Genomic DNA, 17018 nt, shown 5'->3' on the forward strand with positions numbered 1-17018 from the left:
AGGCTTGCTGAGATACTAAATCCTCTAGCTGTTTTCGACTTTCAACACAATGCATGTGTTCAGAAAGGCATGCACGTCCGTTAGGGATCTCATGTGGCTGGCTGAGCAGGGGAACCTTGTGCAGAAGCATTCAGGGCTAGACGATCAGTCGCCAATATTTCTGAGACAGGCTTGAGTGGTCCCTAGTATGGTATATCATGCTCCGTGGAGTGGATGATTATGTATCTTAGGACTAGCGTTTGGCGCTTTGACTGCTATGTATGTAGTGAGACATCGACCAAATCTGCTCAAGCTGGATAATCCATGTCGTCGTACTTGAGACATACTTGGCCGATTACCCGAACCATTGAGTCCTGGACTTTGGATGGGCATTATGCTAGTGAAAACATTACACCTTCAAAAGTTCAAGGTCATATTCAGTCTTATAAAATTCTACATCTTGAAATTCAACACTCAGCGAACCTACCAGCGGAGTTAAACTGCAACAAATGATGGAGCCAGCACATGCGATACTTCTAAAGCGATTATCGCCAGAAGAAGAAACAGCTCTAGAAGCTCGCAGAATAATGTCAGCTATTGAACACCGTAATAAACAGCCCTATATTCTATCTCATGGACAATTGGCTGACGTTTGTTTAGGTAAATTTGCCGTTTCGAAGCAGAACGCTCCAGCACAAGTGAACTGGGCAGTTGACCCAGATGAGAGGACCAAACAGGTATGGTTCATTACATCCATTTTAATGACAGGAGATCTAACTAAACAGATCCAATCGGTATTCATGGAAACACTTGAACCCGAGGCCAACCTTTATATTCGAGATGCTGAAGATAAACAAGCGGAAATTGACCAGCTTGAGATTACGCTTCGAGAAAAGGTCAACAGCTACTCAATGACAGCGTACAATTCTCTTGAAGCTATGGTTCAATCTCTGCTGCTCATTGACAATGGAGAAAAGACCTACAAGAATCTACACGCCGACGTTATTGGGGCGTTAGATGACTGTACTGACAAGTTTTCTCAACTCAGTATTGCATGCAAAGATAGTGTGCATGACTTCGGTAACAAGGCTGGGGATTGCATGGAGCTCAAAGACAGTATTGGTAGGTTCATTTCAGAACTAAAGACGCAGATGGACCAGGTCAATGGGCCTGTAGATTCCATAATGGAACGAAAGCAAGAACGTGATCAAAACTTGGACAAACACCGTCAACGTGAACAAGTGTTGGCTCAACAGCTTCGCGATATCCAGTCAAGTTCAAGTGTAGGTGAAAACGCCTTAGCAACAACGACTCGACTAACGTATCTTAGGACTTTGGTTTCCAATTCTCCAGTATTTTCAGCGACAATGCCAAAAATGACTTGCAAAACAGAGTCGATGACGCGCAGGATCGGCTCCACAGAAATGCACAGGAGCAGCATATGGAGCTTAAGAAGATTGAGCAGTTCTACCGACTGGCTATCACTTCATTGAATAGCGGTGCTGCTATCGCGACTCTCATAGAGCAGGTCCAAAGAACTCATGAAAAGATGGGTCTTGAGTACTCTCATGCCATTGACCATCATAAAGCTGCTGATGGGCTTTTTCGAGGACTTCTTGACTTGAAGAACAAACTCTATGCTGGAGATTGGACTTCGACTCGCGATAGATCTCTTCAGGTTGTTCTGCAGCTGATGCAGCAGGATGATGAAGTTTTCCAGCGCCAGGCCTACTATGAGGATATGGAGCTTAGAGTCAAAGCTGCAATTGTAAGCAAGCTTGGAGAAGGAGCAGTGGCCAGGCTTCTTGCGCCTGCAGCGCCTGTTGGATATGTCGAGTACTAGGCTGGATTCTGCCTAGATTAGATCAGGGGCTTGGACCTTTCATAGAAACACAGCATCATTTTTATAAGTTTTACAGAATGTCAAATATCACACAGCTATCACAAAATTGTGCCAAACCGCCCCATTAGACTTTGTGTTAATAAAGCTGCTTGCAACGTGGGACAAGCCCTTTCCTACTACACGGTCCTACTCAATGTCAGTTTCAGTTGGAATATCAATGTAACAGGATGAACGAATTGGACTGTTAAGGACAGTATTTATCGCTATTCAATAATTATGAAGCTTTGCATACACGTTATGTTCCAAGACGTCAAGCATCTTAATAAGACGTGGCGTTTCATAATGAAAGCAAATAAAACTCTCAGTTCCTCTGTGTTGATCGTTTCTAAACTAAACATGAGAGAAAGGTAGATTTAAGTCCACATGTTCACTAACATGTTGCCTTGCCAGTCCAATGGCCATTCATAAAGCAGATCCCATCAGCGACTTCACTAAAAATCCAAGAGTATTTCAGCTTCCAGGATTTGCCTAACATACGAACTGATGTCAACCGTAGCATCCTCAATCATCCACACTTGATTCCCCATCAGTTCTTCACGTTGCCAGCCTTGAACTCGGGTCCTAAAAGATTTCGACCGTTAATTGGAATCAAAGAAAACGGGAAGTTTGACTTCCACTTACCCATTCTCCTGCAAACCCAGGTGGAGATCTAGATACTGACAGGTCATAGCGTTCTGAATACTGAACAAAGGATTAATATATACCGTTTGAAAAGACAACGGGGTAAAGCGGGAAGGATCTTACAGGCACTTCCCATTGTCCATCCCTTTGGGCAGAATAAGCCACTCTTGCAAACCTGGGAAATTGCATCTGCCGATCGATGATTGAATAGTAAACAGTCCGCTTGTTTCTTTCGCAATCGCTCGTTCCCAGCCTACAACTTTAGTACCATTTTGTGGCGAATCATCCCAAAGAGTCAGGTATACTAAGTGTGGGAAGAGTAAGCATGATAAAGGATATGGAGAGTGTGCTACAACATACAACCGGAGGCAACGTTTTGAAATGCCCAAGAATTCCATATTGAATTCCCACGTTTTTCAAGCTTCCACTGCTTTGCTGTAGATCCGTTCGATTGCCAGCCATTTATCGGTGTACCGTTAGCTCTGCCACCTAATCATGATTAGTCGGGGTAAAGGCATGGGGCTTTGAAGAAACCATACCTGCAAAAAGATCCAGGCGCGTTCCAGACTTGGTATTCTTCAGAAAGACCACTTTTCCATCCCACTCTGGAGGAAGGAAGTAATCCTGCTTTTGCTTGCGCATCGCCTCGATTAAAGCTTCGATTTCTTCATCCATATTTTCTCACTCTTGGTGTTATGATGAGGCTACACGGTCAATGGATTGTTGAGATGGCCTTGACCTTATCAATGATGATGGCAAAACGGTTGGGTGCAATGCCACTGCTTGGCAGATGTTAAATTCTCAAATCTAGTATCATCCAAGACAGGTATGCGTTGTCATATTGACCGATGTACGGGTGTCGGCCGACCATTGTGGAGATGAGGAAAGCCAGGCTGAGCTATCGAAGGCGTCACCGTAGTCTGTTCAGCCGTCGTCAAGACACCAATATCGCCGAATCGGATGATGTCCTGAGTCTGGACGAATTCCGCATCGTGGCTCAGCTTTAGGGATGAAATCGCACTATCTGAGAGCCATCTATGCAGGTTCCAATAGCGCAAGGTGAGAGGAACTGATATTGGAACGATGTAGGAGAGACAGCGCCATGGGCGACATGTCTTCGACCTTCTCAACCAATTGCATCGAGCGACCAAAGACTGTCGAAATCTAGATCACTCTTTTGCGGTCCATTCCTATCCTCAAAGTGACCGTCATTCTAGTTATCTCAGGGCTAGTCTTCCTAGAAAATTACTCAGTCAGTCGATCCTCCCAATTCTGAACAGTGGCAAGATCTGGGCTGGCTGAAATGATCAACCATACTGATAGAATCGTATTAGTGAAGAGACTAAGGCTGTCTGTTCTGAAACAAGTTCATTCATTAGAGTTTAGTTCGCTCCTGCGCGACCCGTGACAACAGTATCTAGGCAGGCTGGTCTGAAACATATTTTCCGCAGGGTCCTTCGCTTAGAGGATTTCAGAGTTGCCCGAGACAAGACTGTTCATCAGCCAGCCACAAAAAGAACTATCATGGCCAATACAAGCACCAGAGGCATTGTTCTCTCTCCTTGTAGGTCTTTGAAAGATCTAGATTGTTCCATCAACCAGCCATCACCGATGCCAAGACTCGAGTTTGTGATTCATGACGGCGACTGTTGATCTAACACCATGCCATGCAATTTTTATGCATTCCGAACGAAGCGTAGTAAATTCCAAAGGAGAGAGCATTCATAGAGTTTGCCTGTCTCCATTGATATAAAGGTATCCTATGCCCCTGGGGCTGTATGCGTCAATTTCGTACCACCTACATTACATTGTCTACCGAACAATACAAAACACTTCCTCTATACCTATTACTGTTCTTCATACACCCTTTCAAGCTTCTATCATCTTATTCTTCACAATGGAAGGCTTCCAGCCCGACAACGGTTTTCAACAGGGAGGTTTTCAGCAAGGAGGCTTTCAACAGAGTGGCTTCCAACAAGAAGGCTATCAACAAGGAGGGTTCAAGCCCACGTCTGGCAAGGTACAAAGCTTGAATATCTTCCAGCCACAGTGAGAGTAAAGCTAACAGGCTTTTAGCAGGGCTTCTCGTCTACTTCCGATGACGTCCGTGTCCAAGGTTCCGATATTGCAGCTCTGCGCAAGGCAATCGATGAAGCAAAGGCGAAAATTGCAGAGGCCGATGAGTTGATCAAGAAACTTGAGTTCATGCCAGTTGCTACGAATGATCCCGGCTTATCCAACAACGGTTTCTAGTCCTAGTAAACGAGATGTTATAGAATTTATTGATAATTGTGATACTACAATCTTGAAGACTAGTAGTTTAATTGTTTCATGTGATTTGTAAAGTGCATATAAAGCGGGCAGGACAGATGAGCAAGCGTGACAGAAAACCTCTACTGAAGTATTATTTCCAGAAGTCATTTTATTTCCTAATCTTTACTAATTATCATCTAAAATCTCTGCTCTCTATGCCACGCAGTAGAAATAACTTGTATTTCTTATATCGCATGGATGAAAATTAAAATATAAAGCATAACAGTATGAGCACCCGCTTTGCCATGTTATTCCCCCCCCTCGTCGTCTCTTGGTCTCTATAAGCCCAAGAGCTTCTTCCTCGAGGGAGCCCCCGTTTGGTCGCCGATGCCATACGAAGTCGATCATAGCGATAAGAGAGATATTAATCACTCCAGATATGACGCTCAACGACGCACTAATCAAGCTAGAATTCCGGTGAAGCATCTGTAACTGCTCTTGAGGCAAGCACTTCGAGGGGAGGGGTTGGGGGGGGGGGGGTTGTTATTGATGCTTGAGTTCTGGTAATCAGTAATAGGTGCTCTATTTATCGTTTTAGCCATCCGCATTCGCTCGTAGATGCGCTGGGTGGCATTTCAGGCATGTTAATGGTTAATGGTAGAGGCGGCATAGGGGACATAAATCGATCTGTAAATGGTTATTTTAAGTGATGGAACATTTCTGAGTTGCCCTGATAGACTAGCTCTATAACGATTTCGGATTCAACTTCATGGTTGGATGATATTTTGGGATCATACTGGATCCGTGAATGATGGGTTTTGGGTGTGAGTCGCGGTTTGATTATCCCTCTACAGAGAGCCTGTGTTGTTGGTTGTAACGGCTGATCCATTCTTCAGCCGTTTCTGATGAAAATTGGGCGCTTTTGTTTGGCCGGTGTGAGCTCTTCGGTGTTTGCTGCTTGGTTTCTTCGTCGTCTGTGGATCCATTTCTTGTTGTTTTCGTGCTTGGTCGTTGGGAAGTTGCAGGGATTCCGACGCAATATCGGAGGAATTCCCACATACCAATCTTCACTTATGTGTCTGTTATATATACTCTACCAATGAATGTCGGTAATTGCAATCTTCCATTACAGGGCACTGGTAATAAATGCCTGTTATTATTATCTATTTCGTGTATTAGAATACCCAAGAGATATGACGATCAGTACACTAAACACTGACAGTGAGTATCATCAATGCTAGAGTTGACAGTTAGATATGGCAATTAGTTACAGTTAGAATATTAGAATATCTATATACTGGCAGGCAGGTAGCCAAAAATAGGGACTCGAGACAGTACAAACAGAATATTTAGTCTACGCTTAGGCTAAGAGTGATCTAATATTTAGATCAACCACTAAATCAGTACAGGCTTTTATGTAATCTACCTGACTAGCTAAAGAAGCCGGAAATGCTGACCATCGTACATATGTCGGTTCTCCAGATACTTGTCCTGTGTCATATTATCCAGAAGTGTAGCATCTACCACGCAATGGTCCCCTGGTTGCTGTTCTTCAGTCGCCAAGAGAACCAGCCCACTTGTGAATATCGCGTGTCCCCAGTTCGGCGGTTCTAGCAGAAGATAACTGCCAGCTTTCTTCAACTTACGACTTATGGTGCCACATACGCCTACTTCATAAATCCTCTCCCCCAAAGGCTGGGGATATAGCATAGAAATCTGAGTGCCTGCGGCAAAATGGTCCTCTCCGTCGTCCTCGGTCGTGATTGTGAGCGGATATGCGCTGACAATCATTGCACCATCTGAGACAGTCGGTTGTGCGGCGTTCACCTCCATCCCTATCATTGAATGGTCTCGTTGAATGCACCTGCGAGGTACCCAACTTCCCTTTCCACCAGAGCCTTTACCAGTGTTGGTCAAAAGGATATTTGCGCCCAAGGCACCGCTGCTAACCATCCTCTCCAGAAGCTGGAAAGTGCTAATCTTGTAATCGACCGCGGGAAGCTTGTCTGATGCCATGGAGAAGAGACTATAGTACTCATCTAGCTCAAGAGTTGCTTCCCGACCGCGAATCTTGTCCACGAGCACTGCCAAAGGGCGCTGGTAGGCATTCGCGTCAAGAATAGTTCCGTGGCCGGCGCATCTGACGATGGACCTTTGGTAAATCGACTCTGCTGTTGATTCGGCGATTGCTAGTGACCTCCCCACCAACGTTGTATCGCCAAACTGACCAATGTCAACTGGTAAGTAAGGAAGGGCATTGATGTAGTGGTGATCATCAAATGGTGAACTGTGCAGTATGCCAAGAAGCTGGGTGCAATGAATGAGAGGGGTCCCTTCTTGTCCTGTCCAGAAAATACATTCTTTACTCATATAAGCCTCCTGTAATGTCCAGCAGCGCCGAGTCCACTCGCAGTCCTCCCAGATTAATTTGACTTGTTGCGCGAATTGGGGATTAAAGAGTTGGACCTTTGCGCCATTGGTATTTAATTGAGCAAGCTCGATAGGGAGTGAGATTCCAGGAAGGATCAGCGTGCACTCGGCATTGGAGTAGTAGTCCTTCATCTTTGGCACCTCTTTTTCTTTGTCCTCAAAGCTCTCTTGGTCAATGCACCATCTATCAACCCAGTAGTACCGATGCTTCAGCTCCTTGTCGACTGTCGCAATGATCCGTTCGAGGTCTTCAGAGTTGTATGACTTCCAAGGGTATGAAAGTGCAACGTAACTATCCACAGGCGCGTCACCAGGAATAGTGACAATCTTGTCCTTCAGATTTGACGCATTACTTTGGTGAGCATCGTAAAATCGCTGAGGTACGACCTTAGTCTCCGGTACCACCGATGTTTTCCCAATCTCAGCTAGTCCGCCAGGGAACAGGCAACCGCACTGAGCCCGATGGAATTTCTCTCTCGGTGCCACGGCATAATATGGCACAGTTCTGGAGACTATCTGTTGAAAGTGCTCCAAGGTGAGGCTCTGACCATCGCCGCACAACCGATCAAGCGGCAGAAACGGTAAGACTGGAGCCGCAATCTTCAAGTCGGTATGGTCGGTTCTGGCTGCGATAATCATCAAGAGCTCATCTTGGATCTTTAACCTCGCTTCTTCGAGTGCCTTTTCCATGTCCTCATGTACACCAAGGAAGTCTATGCGCTCCAGCGCAAGGGCAAGAAGACTGAACACCTTGGCGAGCGTAATGAAGCTACTTTGATCCCATGTTGGTGGTATCTGCACACGGGTCCTCTCCGCGTTTTCTTCCACCACAGCTTGTACCACACGACCATCAGGACAGGTTTTGATAAGAAGTCCTAGGCCGAGCAGAAATGCGATTCCAACACCGTTGTCATCCAGACAGATACAGGGGTCTACCGAGGTCAGATCCGCCCTCTTTCTGTTTTTGCCGTCAACTACCCGATCTTTCCAAGTCGGCTGATCTTCATCCTCGGCCGCATCAACGTCGTCATCATGACAATCATGAGTTTCTTGTTCAATCAGGCTGATGTGTAATCGACAACCACGAGCCTTTGACTGCCACTCTGGGTCTGTACTCATTGTATGGGCAATCTCATCGTCAGTCATGACACCGCACAAACGAGGATAAGACATCAATCCCCTGTAGTCAATATGCGGACCGACAGACTCGGGGCCACTACGGGGGTGCATGCGATTGCAATATCTCTGTGAGCGCTCCTCGGTATATCTTGAGATGCTGGCTCTAAGGCTGCGCTCGAATTCGTAGTTGTCTGGCTTTTCCGACATGGTGCTGTTTCTGCTCTTGTTGCTTTGTTCAAACTAAATATCCTCTTGGTCTGTTGTGATAGTCTAATTGTGGGAAGAGGAAAGGACTGACATGTATTTATCGTATTGTCTGTAGGTTAGGGCTGGGGCTATACCAGAAACTACGGCAGTTTCTTGGATGAGGCATTTTAAATCGAACGATTGAATGGACATGTAACGGTAAGCATAAACAACGTGTATAGTTGCGTTGTTATGGGTTCCATATCTACTGCAACATCATCAGGTGTTATCTTGGCGTGTATTTCACCAGAGTCTAGACTTTTAAGACATTATTGGAATGCTGCATAACAGGTCACAGAATAGACGTAATCTTTATATCCACGGACTATAATCTACTAAATAAGTCATTGATTTGTTTCATTTATGAAGCAATAAACCTTTTTTCCATTATTTTGTACTTCACGTCTTGTTATTCTTGTTTTCCATTCGTCTCCCATAGTATGACTTTCAATGGTCAGATGATTGGCTGCTTATGGAATATCTAGGAGCTGATTCATGGCTGACTGAGAGTCTGCCAAGAATGCAAACGTCAGCCTTAAATCCTGCAATGGTGCGGCATGGCACGTTAGGTGATCCAAACACCAGCCCTGAACTTAAGTTCTTTACAACTACCGTAACATTTTGTGAAATTCATCAAGGAGAGTAAGCCATCTATAGCACATCTCTAGTGCTTACCTGCCAATTACTTGTATGTATCATCTAGGATAAAATAAGAGAGAGAGGCTACATTTGGTGTCCGCGCAATTCTAAGGACAACACTGCCATTCGCTTCCTTGCATCAAGAGTCATAGAAAGAGAAGCTATATATAATACATCAAGATTTCATCCTGTATTTCTGGATATCGGGCAACCATAACATATGTAAGTTCGCCTAAAAGCTAAAGCGTCCTCCTTTGTTTCTGACATCGTATTGCCCCTGACCTTGCAGTCGATCTAGGCCTTCTCGTCAAGGCTCGTCAATAGTTTCTTCCCAATCTTATGAATTGAGTTAAAGTCGATTAGACTCGGTCTTGGATCCTCAGCCGCAAGATCATTTGTGGGGTTAAGGACATTTCGATCCAGCCGAGTGAGTCTAAATCATGAATTATTGGCTTGGTAAGTCCAGAAAGAGATGTTTATTTCCGATGGCGCAAGTACTCTCCAGATAGCCTTCTTATTAATATTGTTCCGTATCTAGCCACCCCGTATTTGTTTATACTAGCCTCGATTTGCATCCAACTCCTTGATCCCGCGAGATGGAAGGATTCAACATGAAATTTGATGTGTTCGAGGCCCGTTCCGCTCGCGGGACAAATTGATCAACCTGGCTTGTGACACACGTGAATGTAGCACACATGATCTCGCCATCACTATTTATCCTTGAGGGTCCAGCCCCTACCTGTCAAAATGTTCAAAGCGCAAGCGTGCCAAGACCCATTCACCAGTGGCACAGCTAAGCTAATTGTGAATCAGATCAGCGATCTGCGCGCGGAACACATGGCAGCAAGGTGTCGTTGAGCAAGGGGCATCCCGAGGTTAAAGTCGGTTGCGGAAACAAACCGGCTTGGCAAAGTGGCGATTAGTTCATGCAGAGTCATGTAAATCATTTAGTAGTTGATGGTCGGGAGTCATGTAAGATATTTAGTGGTTGGGGAACGGAGGCCGAATAATACAAATCAATAGCCTTATGATGTGGATAGTTGGGATTAATCAGATGAATCTGAGGTCTTGGCTAGCGGATGTCAGAAAATAGCATAAACTGACTTTAATTTCGTCTCTTGTTACCCCCGCGGGTTAAGTTTTCCGATAATACGGAGTACCTTAAAAAGTTGAAGCTATTCATAGTGGAAACCATCCACACTCGTCATTGCAGTGGTTCCGCTCGTCTGACTCAGTAGTTTCACTGAGAAACGCCCAAAGAGTTGGTGAATTGTATACCAAGGTGGGTAGTTGTCATTCAGTCAAGAACAGGGATTCCGAAAGGGTACAAGTTGTGGCTGACAACGCAACACACAAGCATGAAAACAATTCCGTCAACAATGCCCATATACGAACAAGTGAAATACGTGGCGCCTTCATTCCGAGGTTAGTACCTGGCTTGGAAAAAGGTCCGATGCCACATAAGCTAAGCGTGATTCTAGCGCCGGTCAAGTTTGATTCTCAGCTCAGGGGCACTTCTCCACCGTTTTCTAGTCTTGGAAAGCATAAGCTGCTTCCTGGCTAACAGTCAACCGTTGGCTGTTGGTTGAAATGGTTAATATAGTATCTAAACCAATGAATGGAAATAACTCTTCCGGATGGTCTACCTGAACCCAGTCAGTTCACGACGCTATCAGTGCTGACGAAATAGTTACAGTGCCATAGATCCACCGCCAGGGGATGTCTCCACAAACTTGAAGTTTTTTTTCTTTCCTTTTTCCCGCTGTAGCCACTCTTTTTTTTTGTTTCCATCACCGACGATCTGATCTGCAGATTGTGGGTACGCATAGCGATCCGAGAACCGGGACTTTTACTCGTGATTGATTTATTACAAAGGGTGACCATAACAAGCCACATATAACAGTTTCTGTTTCAGGGTGATGTTCGTGCTATGATTGGTTGGTCAAAGTTCTTCTGAGCTAATGCTGATCACCTTGATTGACACAGACGATCTCTCAAGAGCCAAGACGGGACAAATCGACTCTCGGTTTAGTTTACGAGCAACGCCCGTGTTGGACTAAAATCATGGAATACACTATCGTTTAACCGGCCTCTTGAGCGGGTCTGTAGAAGTTAATCGATGACCAACGAGGTACCCGAAGATGCCGACAGTAGATACCGTTTTTGCCACAAGTGGCTTCTGCCAGATCTAGGTGAAGCAGACTAACAGGTAGCGCACGCAGGAACCTCGTAACCCTTACGCTTAAAACAGTCTAGTCCCGCGATCAGACGTTGCACTGACTGCTGAAAGTGTGGTGTCAAGTTTGGATGTCCCTGCAGATGATCTCATTATATATCCGGGGACGACCGCTCCTTTGGGAAGGTTGCAAAAGCAAAGTGTGTCTGTCTGTTACATGTGTCGTACATAAGCCCCTCTGTCCCCGCTTGGCTTGACTTTGGTCGTTTTGTATTTCATCACGATGATGCTGTTTCGCAGTCTTTTGGCTGGGCTTTTGGCGACGTTGCCTTTGGCTTTGGCTCAGGATGCTGCCATGTCTGCGTTGGCGACACTGCCAAAGTGTGCTGTAAGTACTCAATTATCCTATCTTGGTATTATGGCTGACAATACAAGGCAAAATGCATGGTTACCGCGATCGAATCATCAACTTGTGAACTCGGGGATGTAAAGTGTTCATGCACAAATGCCCCTCTTCAAGCAGAGATCGAAAAGTGTGTCTTGACATCGTGTACAGTCCCGGAGGCTATGAGTATGTCCATCAATCACAGTATATCACATCCACTAACATCACCTAGGCACAAAAAACACCACATTAACAGCATGCGACGCACCCGTACGAGATCACCGAGGCCAATTCGTTTCCCTAAATGCCGTAATGGGCACCCTATCAGGCCTATTTGTCCTCCAACGATTCGGCACGAAACTCTTCCTGAAGCTACCTCTTGGCCTCGATGATTTATTTATTGTCTTTGTCATGTGTGCTGCTGTCCCATCTATTGTTATCAACGCATACGGTCTAGCTCCCAATGGCATCGGCCGCGATATCTGGACGATAACACCCCAACAAGTCACGAATTTCGGCCGACTCTTCTATATCATGGCTATCCTCTATTTCTGCTTGCAAACCTTTCTCAAGCTATCTATGATTTTCTTTTTTCTGCGGATCTTCCCTACGAAAGGCGTTCGAAAAAGCCTCTGGACCACTGTTATTTTCACATCAATCTTTGGTCTGGTTTTTGTCTTTATCACCATCTTCCAATGCAAGCCCATCAGCTACTTTTGGACAAAGTGGGATCATCAACATACTGGGACATGTCTTGATGTCAACGCTATTACATGGTCGAGTGCAGCAGTCAATATTGCGCTTGATATCTGGATCTTGACTATTCCTCTCTCACAATTGAAAAAGATGAATTTGGATTGGAGGAAGAAGATTGGCGTGGGCATGATGTTTAGCGTGGGAATTTTGTAAGTGTACCTCGAGTCGTTTTTTTTTTGTTTTTTTTTACACCACTAACGTTTCCCCAGCGTCACCATCATGAGTATTCTTCGACTTACAGCCACCATCCGAGCGGGTACAGGCAAAGGCTCGAACAACCCGACATGGGAGTACCTCGCTGTTACCAGATGGTCTACTATCGAAGGCAACGTCGGAATCATCTGCGCCTGTTTGCCTTCTTTCCGTATGCTTCTCGTCCAAATCTTCCCCAAGGTTCTCGGCACATCTCGACGCGGTTACCAGACATACGATCAATACGGCAGCAACAAACCTACGAATGGAGGCACGAATGCGAGCCGCAACCGCTCAAGAGCACAGCTTGGTACAACTTCTCACGTCGACAAAACACCTCCTTCACGTATCGACCCTATCGGCATTACTTGCAATCGCACATATGAGGTGGAATATGGTCAAACAGATGAGACGCATCTTGTTGCTATGAAGGATATAGAGATGGATTGGCGGAGTGAAAGGTCTCAGACGTCTCAGGCATGATACAAAACTTTATTTAATGAGAATATTTATCGCATGAACCGTTATAGTATTTAATAATGAAAACCAATACCATACTAAATATGAGATTTGATCGACTGTTTAGTGACGCGCGAGTAGGGACGAATTCCAAGGCCATATTGGCGACATGTTTGGAGCAAGCACGAGGAAAGGGTTCTGGGGGGCGATGTGTCTAAAACTTCAGGCTGTTAGTCCAATCTATTTCAAAAGGCACTCGGACGAGAAACGCCGTCGCTAAAAGTCGTGTTATGTGATACAAAAAAGAACAAATTATTAACCTTGGTACTCGTTTCCCATCGTCCAACTTTTCTCCCACTCTTTGAACCATGGAATGATCTGGTCATCTGCATAGTCCCACGTATCAGGCACTTGGTATCCAACAGGAATAGACACGCGAAAGTTTCCTGGGGCCAGAAAGTAAAATCCATGAGGTCGTTGATCATAATCCGTCTTGACTACCTCGACATAAATCCATCGCTCTAATCGCTCGCGTAAAAATCTCCACCAATCCTTGCTTCCATCGCCGATGTCACCGTTTGTGTAAGGGTAGCGAAGGGCATGTGAGATGGGCGCCGGTTTTATAGTGGCGAGTAGACGCCTGGAAGAGCCCATCATCTTCCATACCATGGAATAGATGCATCTCTCCAGAACATAGTCTGGGGTGTAATCACCTGGAGGATTATCCCCAAGGTTGATGATCAGACTGCTTGGCCCACCAATTAGACGACATTCTTTGTCGGAAATGAGTTCTTTTGTCAAATCAGGCCAAAGAATGTCTCTTGTTGTCCAACCCAGTTTAGCCCATTGGCGTAGTGATTGGCCAAGGGCATTGTCGAAAGCTTTGAGGAGGTAAACCTTGTGATGTTGTATAGTCGGAACAGGAAGAAGACAATAGGCCTTATTCCAGGATATGAAGTTCAGATCTGCTGTTGTGCCGGCGTCGTTGATGATATCGATAATGGGGGGATCTCGTGTAGATTTGACGACGATAAATAGATTCGGGGCGCTATCACGACGAAACACTAATTTTTCGGAGTAGGTTCTGTAACCTTCATGTTGGAGTAGATATCGAATCAACCCCTGGCATTTAGATCCTCGTTCAACATATAAGATTAGAGAATTGACATGCCAACGGCCAAACTCGAAGAAATTGCGAACAAAGTCTCCTGCGATGAGCCCACCATGTTTCCCAAGCTCACTTCGGAATTGTGTTGGGTCGCTGACAAAAGGTTGCAATTGTTTTGTGATACTCAGCAAACATGGCGAATCCGTCATGTAATTGACTAGCCATCGCAGAGATCGACATGTTGCATGTAAAGAGTAAACATCTGCAATTCCTAGATTGGATAGGATTGTGTCGACTATAGTCAAATTGGGGTTTCCTGATTCATTACTTAGTAATTTAATCAGTTTTGAAGAGGATCTTGCGAAGGAAGCCATGATACGGTGTGTGTCTTGATGTTGGAGGATTCAAAAATTGGAATGGTGGGGTGAAAAGAGTTGCTTGTCGGTATAATTATTCTTCCGTCGTGTAATACGTGTTAATACGTGTCTTGCCAACGTCGCGCCAACACATCAATTGATTGCTGTTGAGCATGGCCAATGAGACTGCTATCACAAATTCCGACTTATCATAATAATTAGCTAAGTCATATCATGCTGATGAGTTTCAGCGGTGTAAGAAAGAATGGATAGAGTTTTGTTTTTTGATCGTTGATGCATTTTGTAATTTATGCTAACTAAATTTAAATGTCCCCTCATAGAACCAGGCCAATCAAATTTGACTTGACTGGTTTTTTTAATCTTACATTTGAGTCTGATAACAACATAGGAAATTCTGCCATATCGGGAGTTTTCTTATTGCTACCGCCAGAGCCTTCAGAGGACATGATATAAGAAGTTGCAATTGCTTCTTAGATGGCCCCAATCTTCGAGCTCGCATGCTCAGTCGAACGATACCTCTTTAGACATTAACCCCTTTCGAGGTCGCTGAAATTTACGATTATTACGTAGAACAAATAGAAATCTACCACCATACCCATCGGAATGGTTCATTGTTGCTAGTCTTGTATACCAGTCCAGGTTCTGTTGCACTTATGGCTCTTATGATAAATTGTCGGTTATGATCTAACACAAGATATAAGTGGTAGTATATTATGTCCTTGTCTGTACTTTACTCTTTGTTCCGTTGGTCTTCTTTTTTAAAATGTTTCTTTTCTTTTCTTTCCCTTTCGCTTTCAAGGTCTTTCTTTCTCATAATATGCCAACTCTGGCGTCTTGTCTACAGGTCTCCGCCTTTCTCGACATAACGGATTAGCTTCTCTATCTACAACTGACTCCCTCACCGTTTCCCATATCCAGTCTAACAGATTCTCTAGAAAATTGCACTTATCTTCATTGGATATACCACGTATAAGTCTACTAGGACATGGTTATTTGGCATCGAGACTATCCGAAATCAACTGTGCTCTTTCCGCCAAATATGACAGTGGCGTCCGCCCTTAGCTGTCTTGAGAATCTACTTTCATACCGGTATCTGCGATAAATAGTTTCAAAACTCCAAAATTCCCTTTTTCGCTGCACATGAGAAAGGTGTTCCACCCTCCATCATATCCGGTAGATCAGGTTTAATGCCCTTGCTCGCAAGCAGCAGCTTAATAATCTCAAGATCCCTGTCTACTGCTAGGCTGAGTACTGTCTCCCCCAGGTCCTGTTGAATAGAACGGCGTTTTAATTGAGCAATCTGTTGAAAATTCTGCGGGGAATCAAATGCACCAGACGTTCAATCAAGTTTAATTGTTCGCGGTATCTATCCGGGGGCACAGTTTAGTAGGTAAGATCCTCTCGTGCCGTGCCGCGACGCCGTTACAGCGCCTAGGGGTAACAGACGCTAAATCCGGGTTACCCATTAGTGACCAGTCCTCTCTATAATCAATCAGTAATGTGGTTCTAACACTATAATGAGTTTATGCTTCTTCAGTGGTCCTTCTAGGATGTCTCCGAGTCGCCCCACCCAAACAGAGTTTCCACCAACCCTCTCAGCCGACGATTGTACAACTGAAGTCTTCACAGGCCTGTTGAAGCAATCTGTGTTACCTCACTGCCTAGCCAACAACCAGAGAGGCACAATATCTACGGGCATAGCACCGTTCACATGTATCATATGCAACGCCGCTCCGATTGATGGCAGGCTTCTTGACAACCTGCGTTACCGGAAAAAAAATGTTCGCGGATTATTAAGTCTAACGCTCTCGTATAATTAGGTACGTCATTTGTTTTTATGCATATTCCTCGCAAGCTAACTCAAGTGACTTTATAAAGGGAGGCGGCATGATGAGTTCTTAGAGGTTTTCACCCTTATTCTTGAGAACCTAGGGAGCAGACGGGACAGAAACGGAGTGATAACTCTAGTTGGCTGACTACCTACCTAACTGGCGTCTAGGTTCTGTCAGATATAACAAGGCCCACGCACTCACGACTGGAGTAGTGCTTCGGACTCAAAATCCCACACGGATTTGTTCCGAATTAACCGACAATCCTGACCTTAGGGATAGATCTATCCGACCTGTCGTTGGCAAGTTTATAGTCTTTCCATACAAATTAAAAACCTATGCCAGGCCACTGGAGTGATAATATGACTCGGCCTGCTTGAGTGGACTGAACCACCCAAGTAACAGCAGAGGGCCAATTAAGTAAAATAGGGCTCAATACGTCGTCTCAGCACTTGAGCTCAATCAATCTCAGATACGTATGCTTTAGAGTAGTACTACTGCATGAACATGGATTATCTTGCCAATCTTACACATCCATCTCTTCAT

The 17018-nt window shown here is 44.9% G+C and overlaps 6 protein-coding genes across 6 annotated transcripts; 3 read left to right on the top strand and 3 right to left on the bottom strand.

Annotated features, from left to right (window-relative positions):
* Positions 1 to 491: 491 nt before the first annotated feature.
* Positions 492 to 2070, top strand: FGSG_04533 (uncharacterized protein; the record flags this gene model as incomplete). Its single annotated transcript, XM_011322752.1, has 7 exons — positions 492 to 585; positions 640 to 716; positions 765 to 1101; positions 1156 to 1262; positions 1310 to 1747; positions 1899 to 2017; positions 2049 to 2070. The coding sequence occupies 7 exons, from the start codon at positions 492 to 494 to the stop codon at positions 2068 to 2070; spliced, it is 1194 nt and encodes a 397-aa protein (XP_011321054.1).
* Positions 2071 to 2207: 137 nt separating this feature from the next.
* FGSG_04532 (uncharacterized protein) lies at positions 2208 to 3178 on the bottom strand (the record flags this gene model as incomplete). The annotated part of the gene is made up of 7 exons (XM_011322753.1): positions 2208 to 2212; positions 2258 to 2313; positions 2360 to 2443; positions 2504 to 2531; positions 2679 to 2807; positions 2864 to 2992; positions 3043 to 3178. The coding sequence occupies 7 exons, from the start codon at positions 3176 to 3178 to the stop codon at positions 2208 to 2210; spliced, it is 567 nt and encodes a 188-aa protein (XP_011321055.1).
* Positions 3179 to 4400: 1222 nt separating this feature from the next.
* Positions 4401 to 4756, top strand: FGSG_04531 (uncharacterized protein; the record flags this gene model as incomplete). The annotated part of the gene is made up of 2 exons (XM_011322754.1): positions 4401 to 4523; positions 4580 to 4756. The coding sequence occupies 2 exons, from the start codon at positions 4401 to 4403 to the stop codon at positions 4754 to 4756; spliced, it is 300 nt and encodes a 99-aa protein (XP_011321056.1).
* Positions 4757 to 6190: 1434 nt separating this feature from the next.
* FGSG_04530 (uncharacterized protein) lies at positions 6191 to 8332 on the bottom strand (the record flags this gene model as incomplete). The annotated part of the gene is made up of 1 exon (XM_011322755.1): positions 6191 to 8332. One exon carries the CDS (start codon positions 8330 to 8332, stop codon positions 6191 to 6193), a length of 2142 nt encoding a protein of 713 aa, XP_011321057.1.
* Positions 8333 to 11649: 3317 nt separating this feature from the next.
* On the top strand, positions 11650 to 13182 carry FGSG_04529 (uncharacterized protein; the record flags this gene model as incomplete). The annotated part of the gene is made up of 4 exons (XM_011322756.1): positions 11650 to 11754; positions 11859 to 11937; positions 12008 to 12656; positions 12717 to 13182. The coding sequence occupies 4 exons, from the start codon at positions 11650 to 11652 to the stop codon at positions 13180 to 13182; spliced, it is 1299 nt and encodes a 432-aa protein (XP_011321058.1).
* A 291-nt stretch (positions 13183 to 13473) lies between these two features.
* On the bottom strand, positions 13474 to 14506 carry FGSG_04528 (uncharacterized protein; the record flags this gene model as incomplete). The annotated part of the gene is made up of 2 exons (XM_011322757.1): positions 13474 to 14242; positions 14400 to 14506. 2 exons carry the CDS (start codon positions 14504 to 14506, stop codon positions 13474 to 13476), a joined length of 876 nt encoding a protein of 291 aa, XP_011321059.1.
* Between the last annotated feature and the right edge of the window lie 2512 nt (positions 14507 to 17018).

This window comes from Fusarium graminearum, chromosome 2 (genome assembly GCF_000240135.3).
Source record: "Fusarium graminearum PH-1 chromosome 2, whole genome shotgun sequence".
NCBI lineage: Eukaryota > Fungi > Ascomycota > Sordariomycetes > Hypocreales > Nectriaceae > Fusarium > Fusarium graminearum.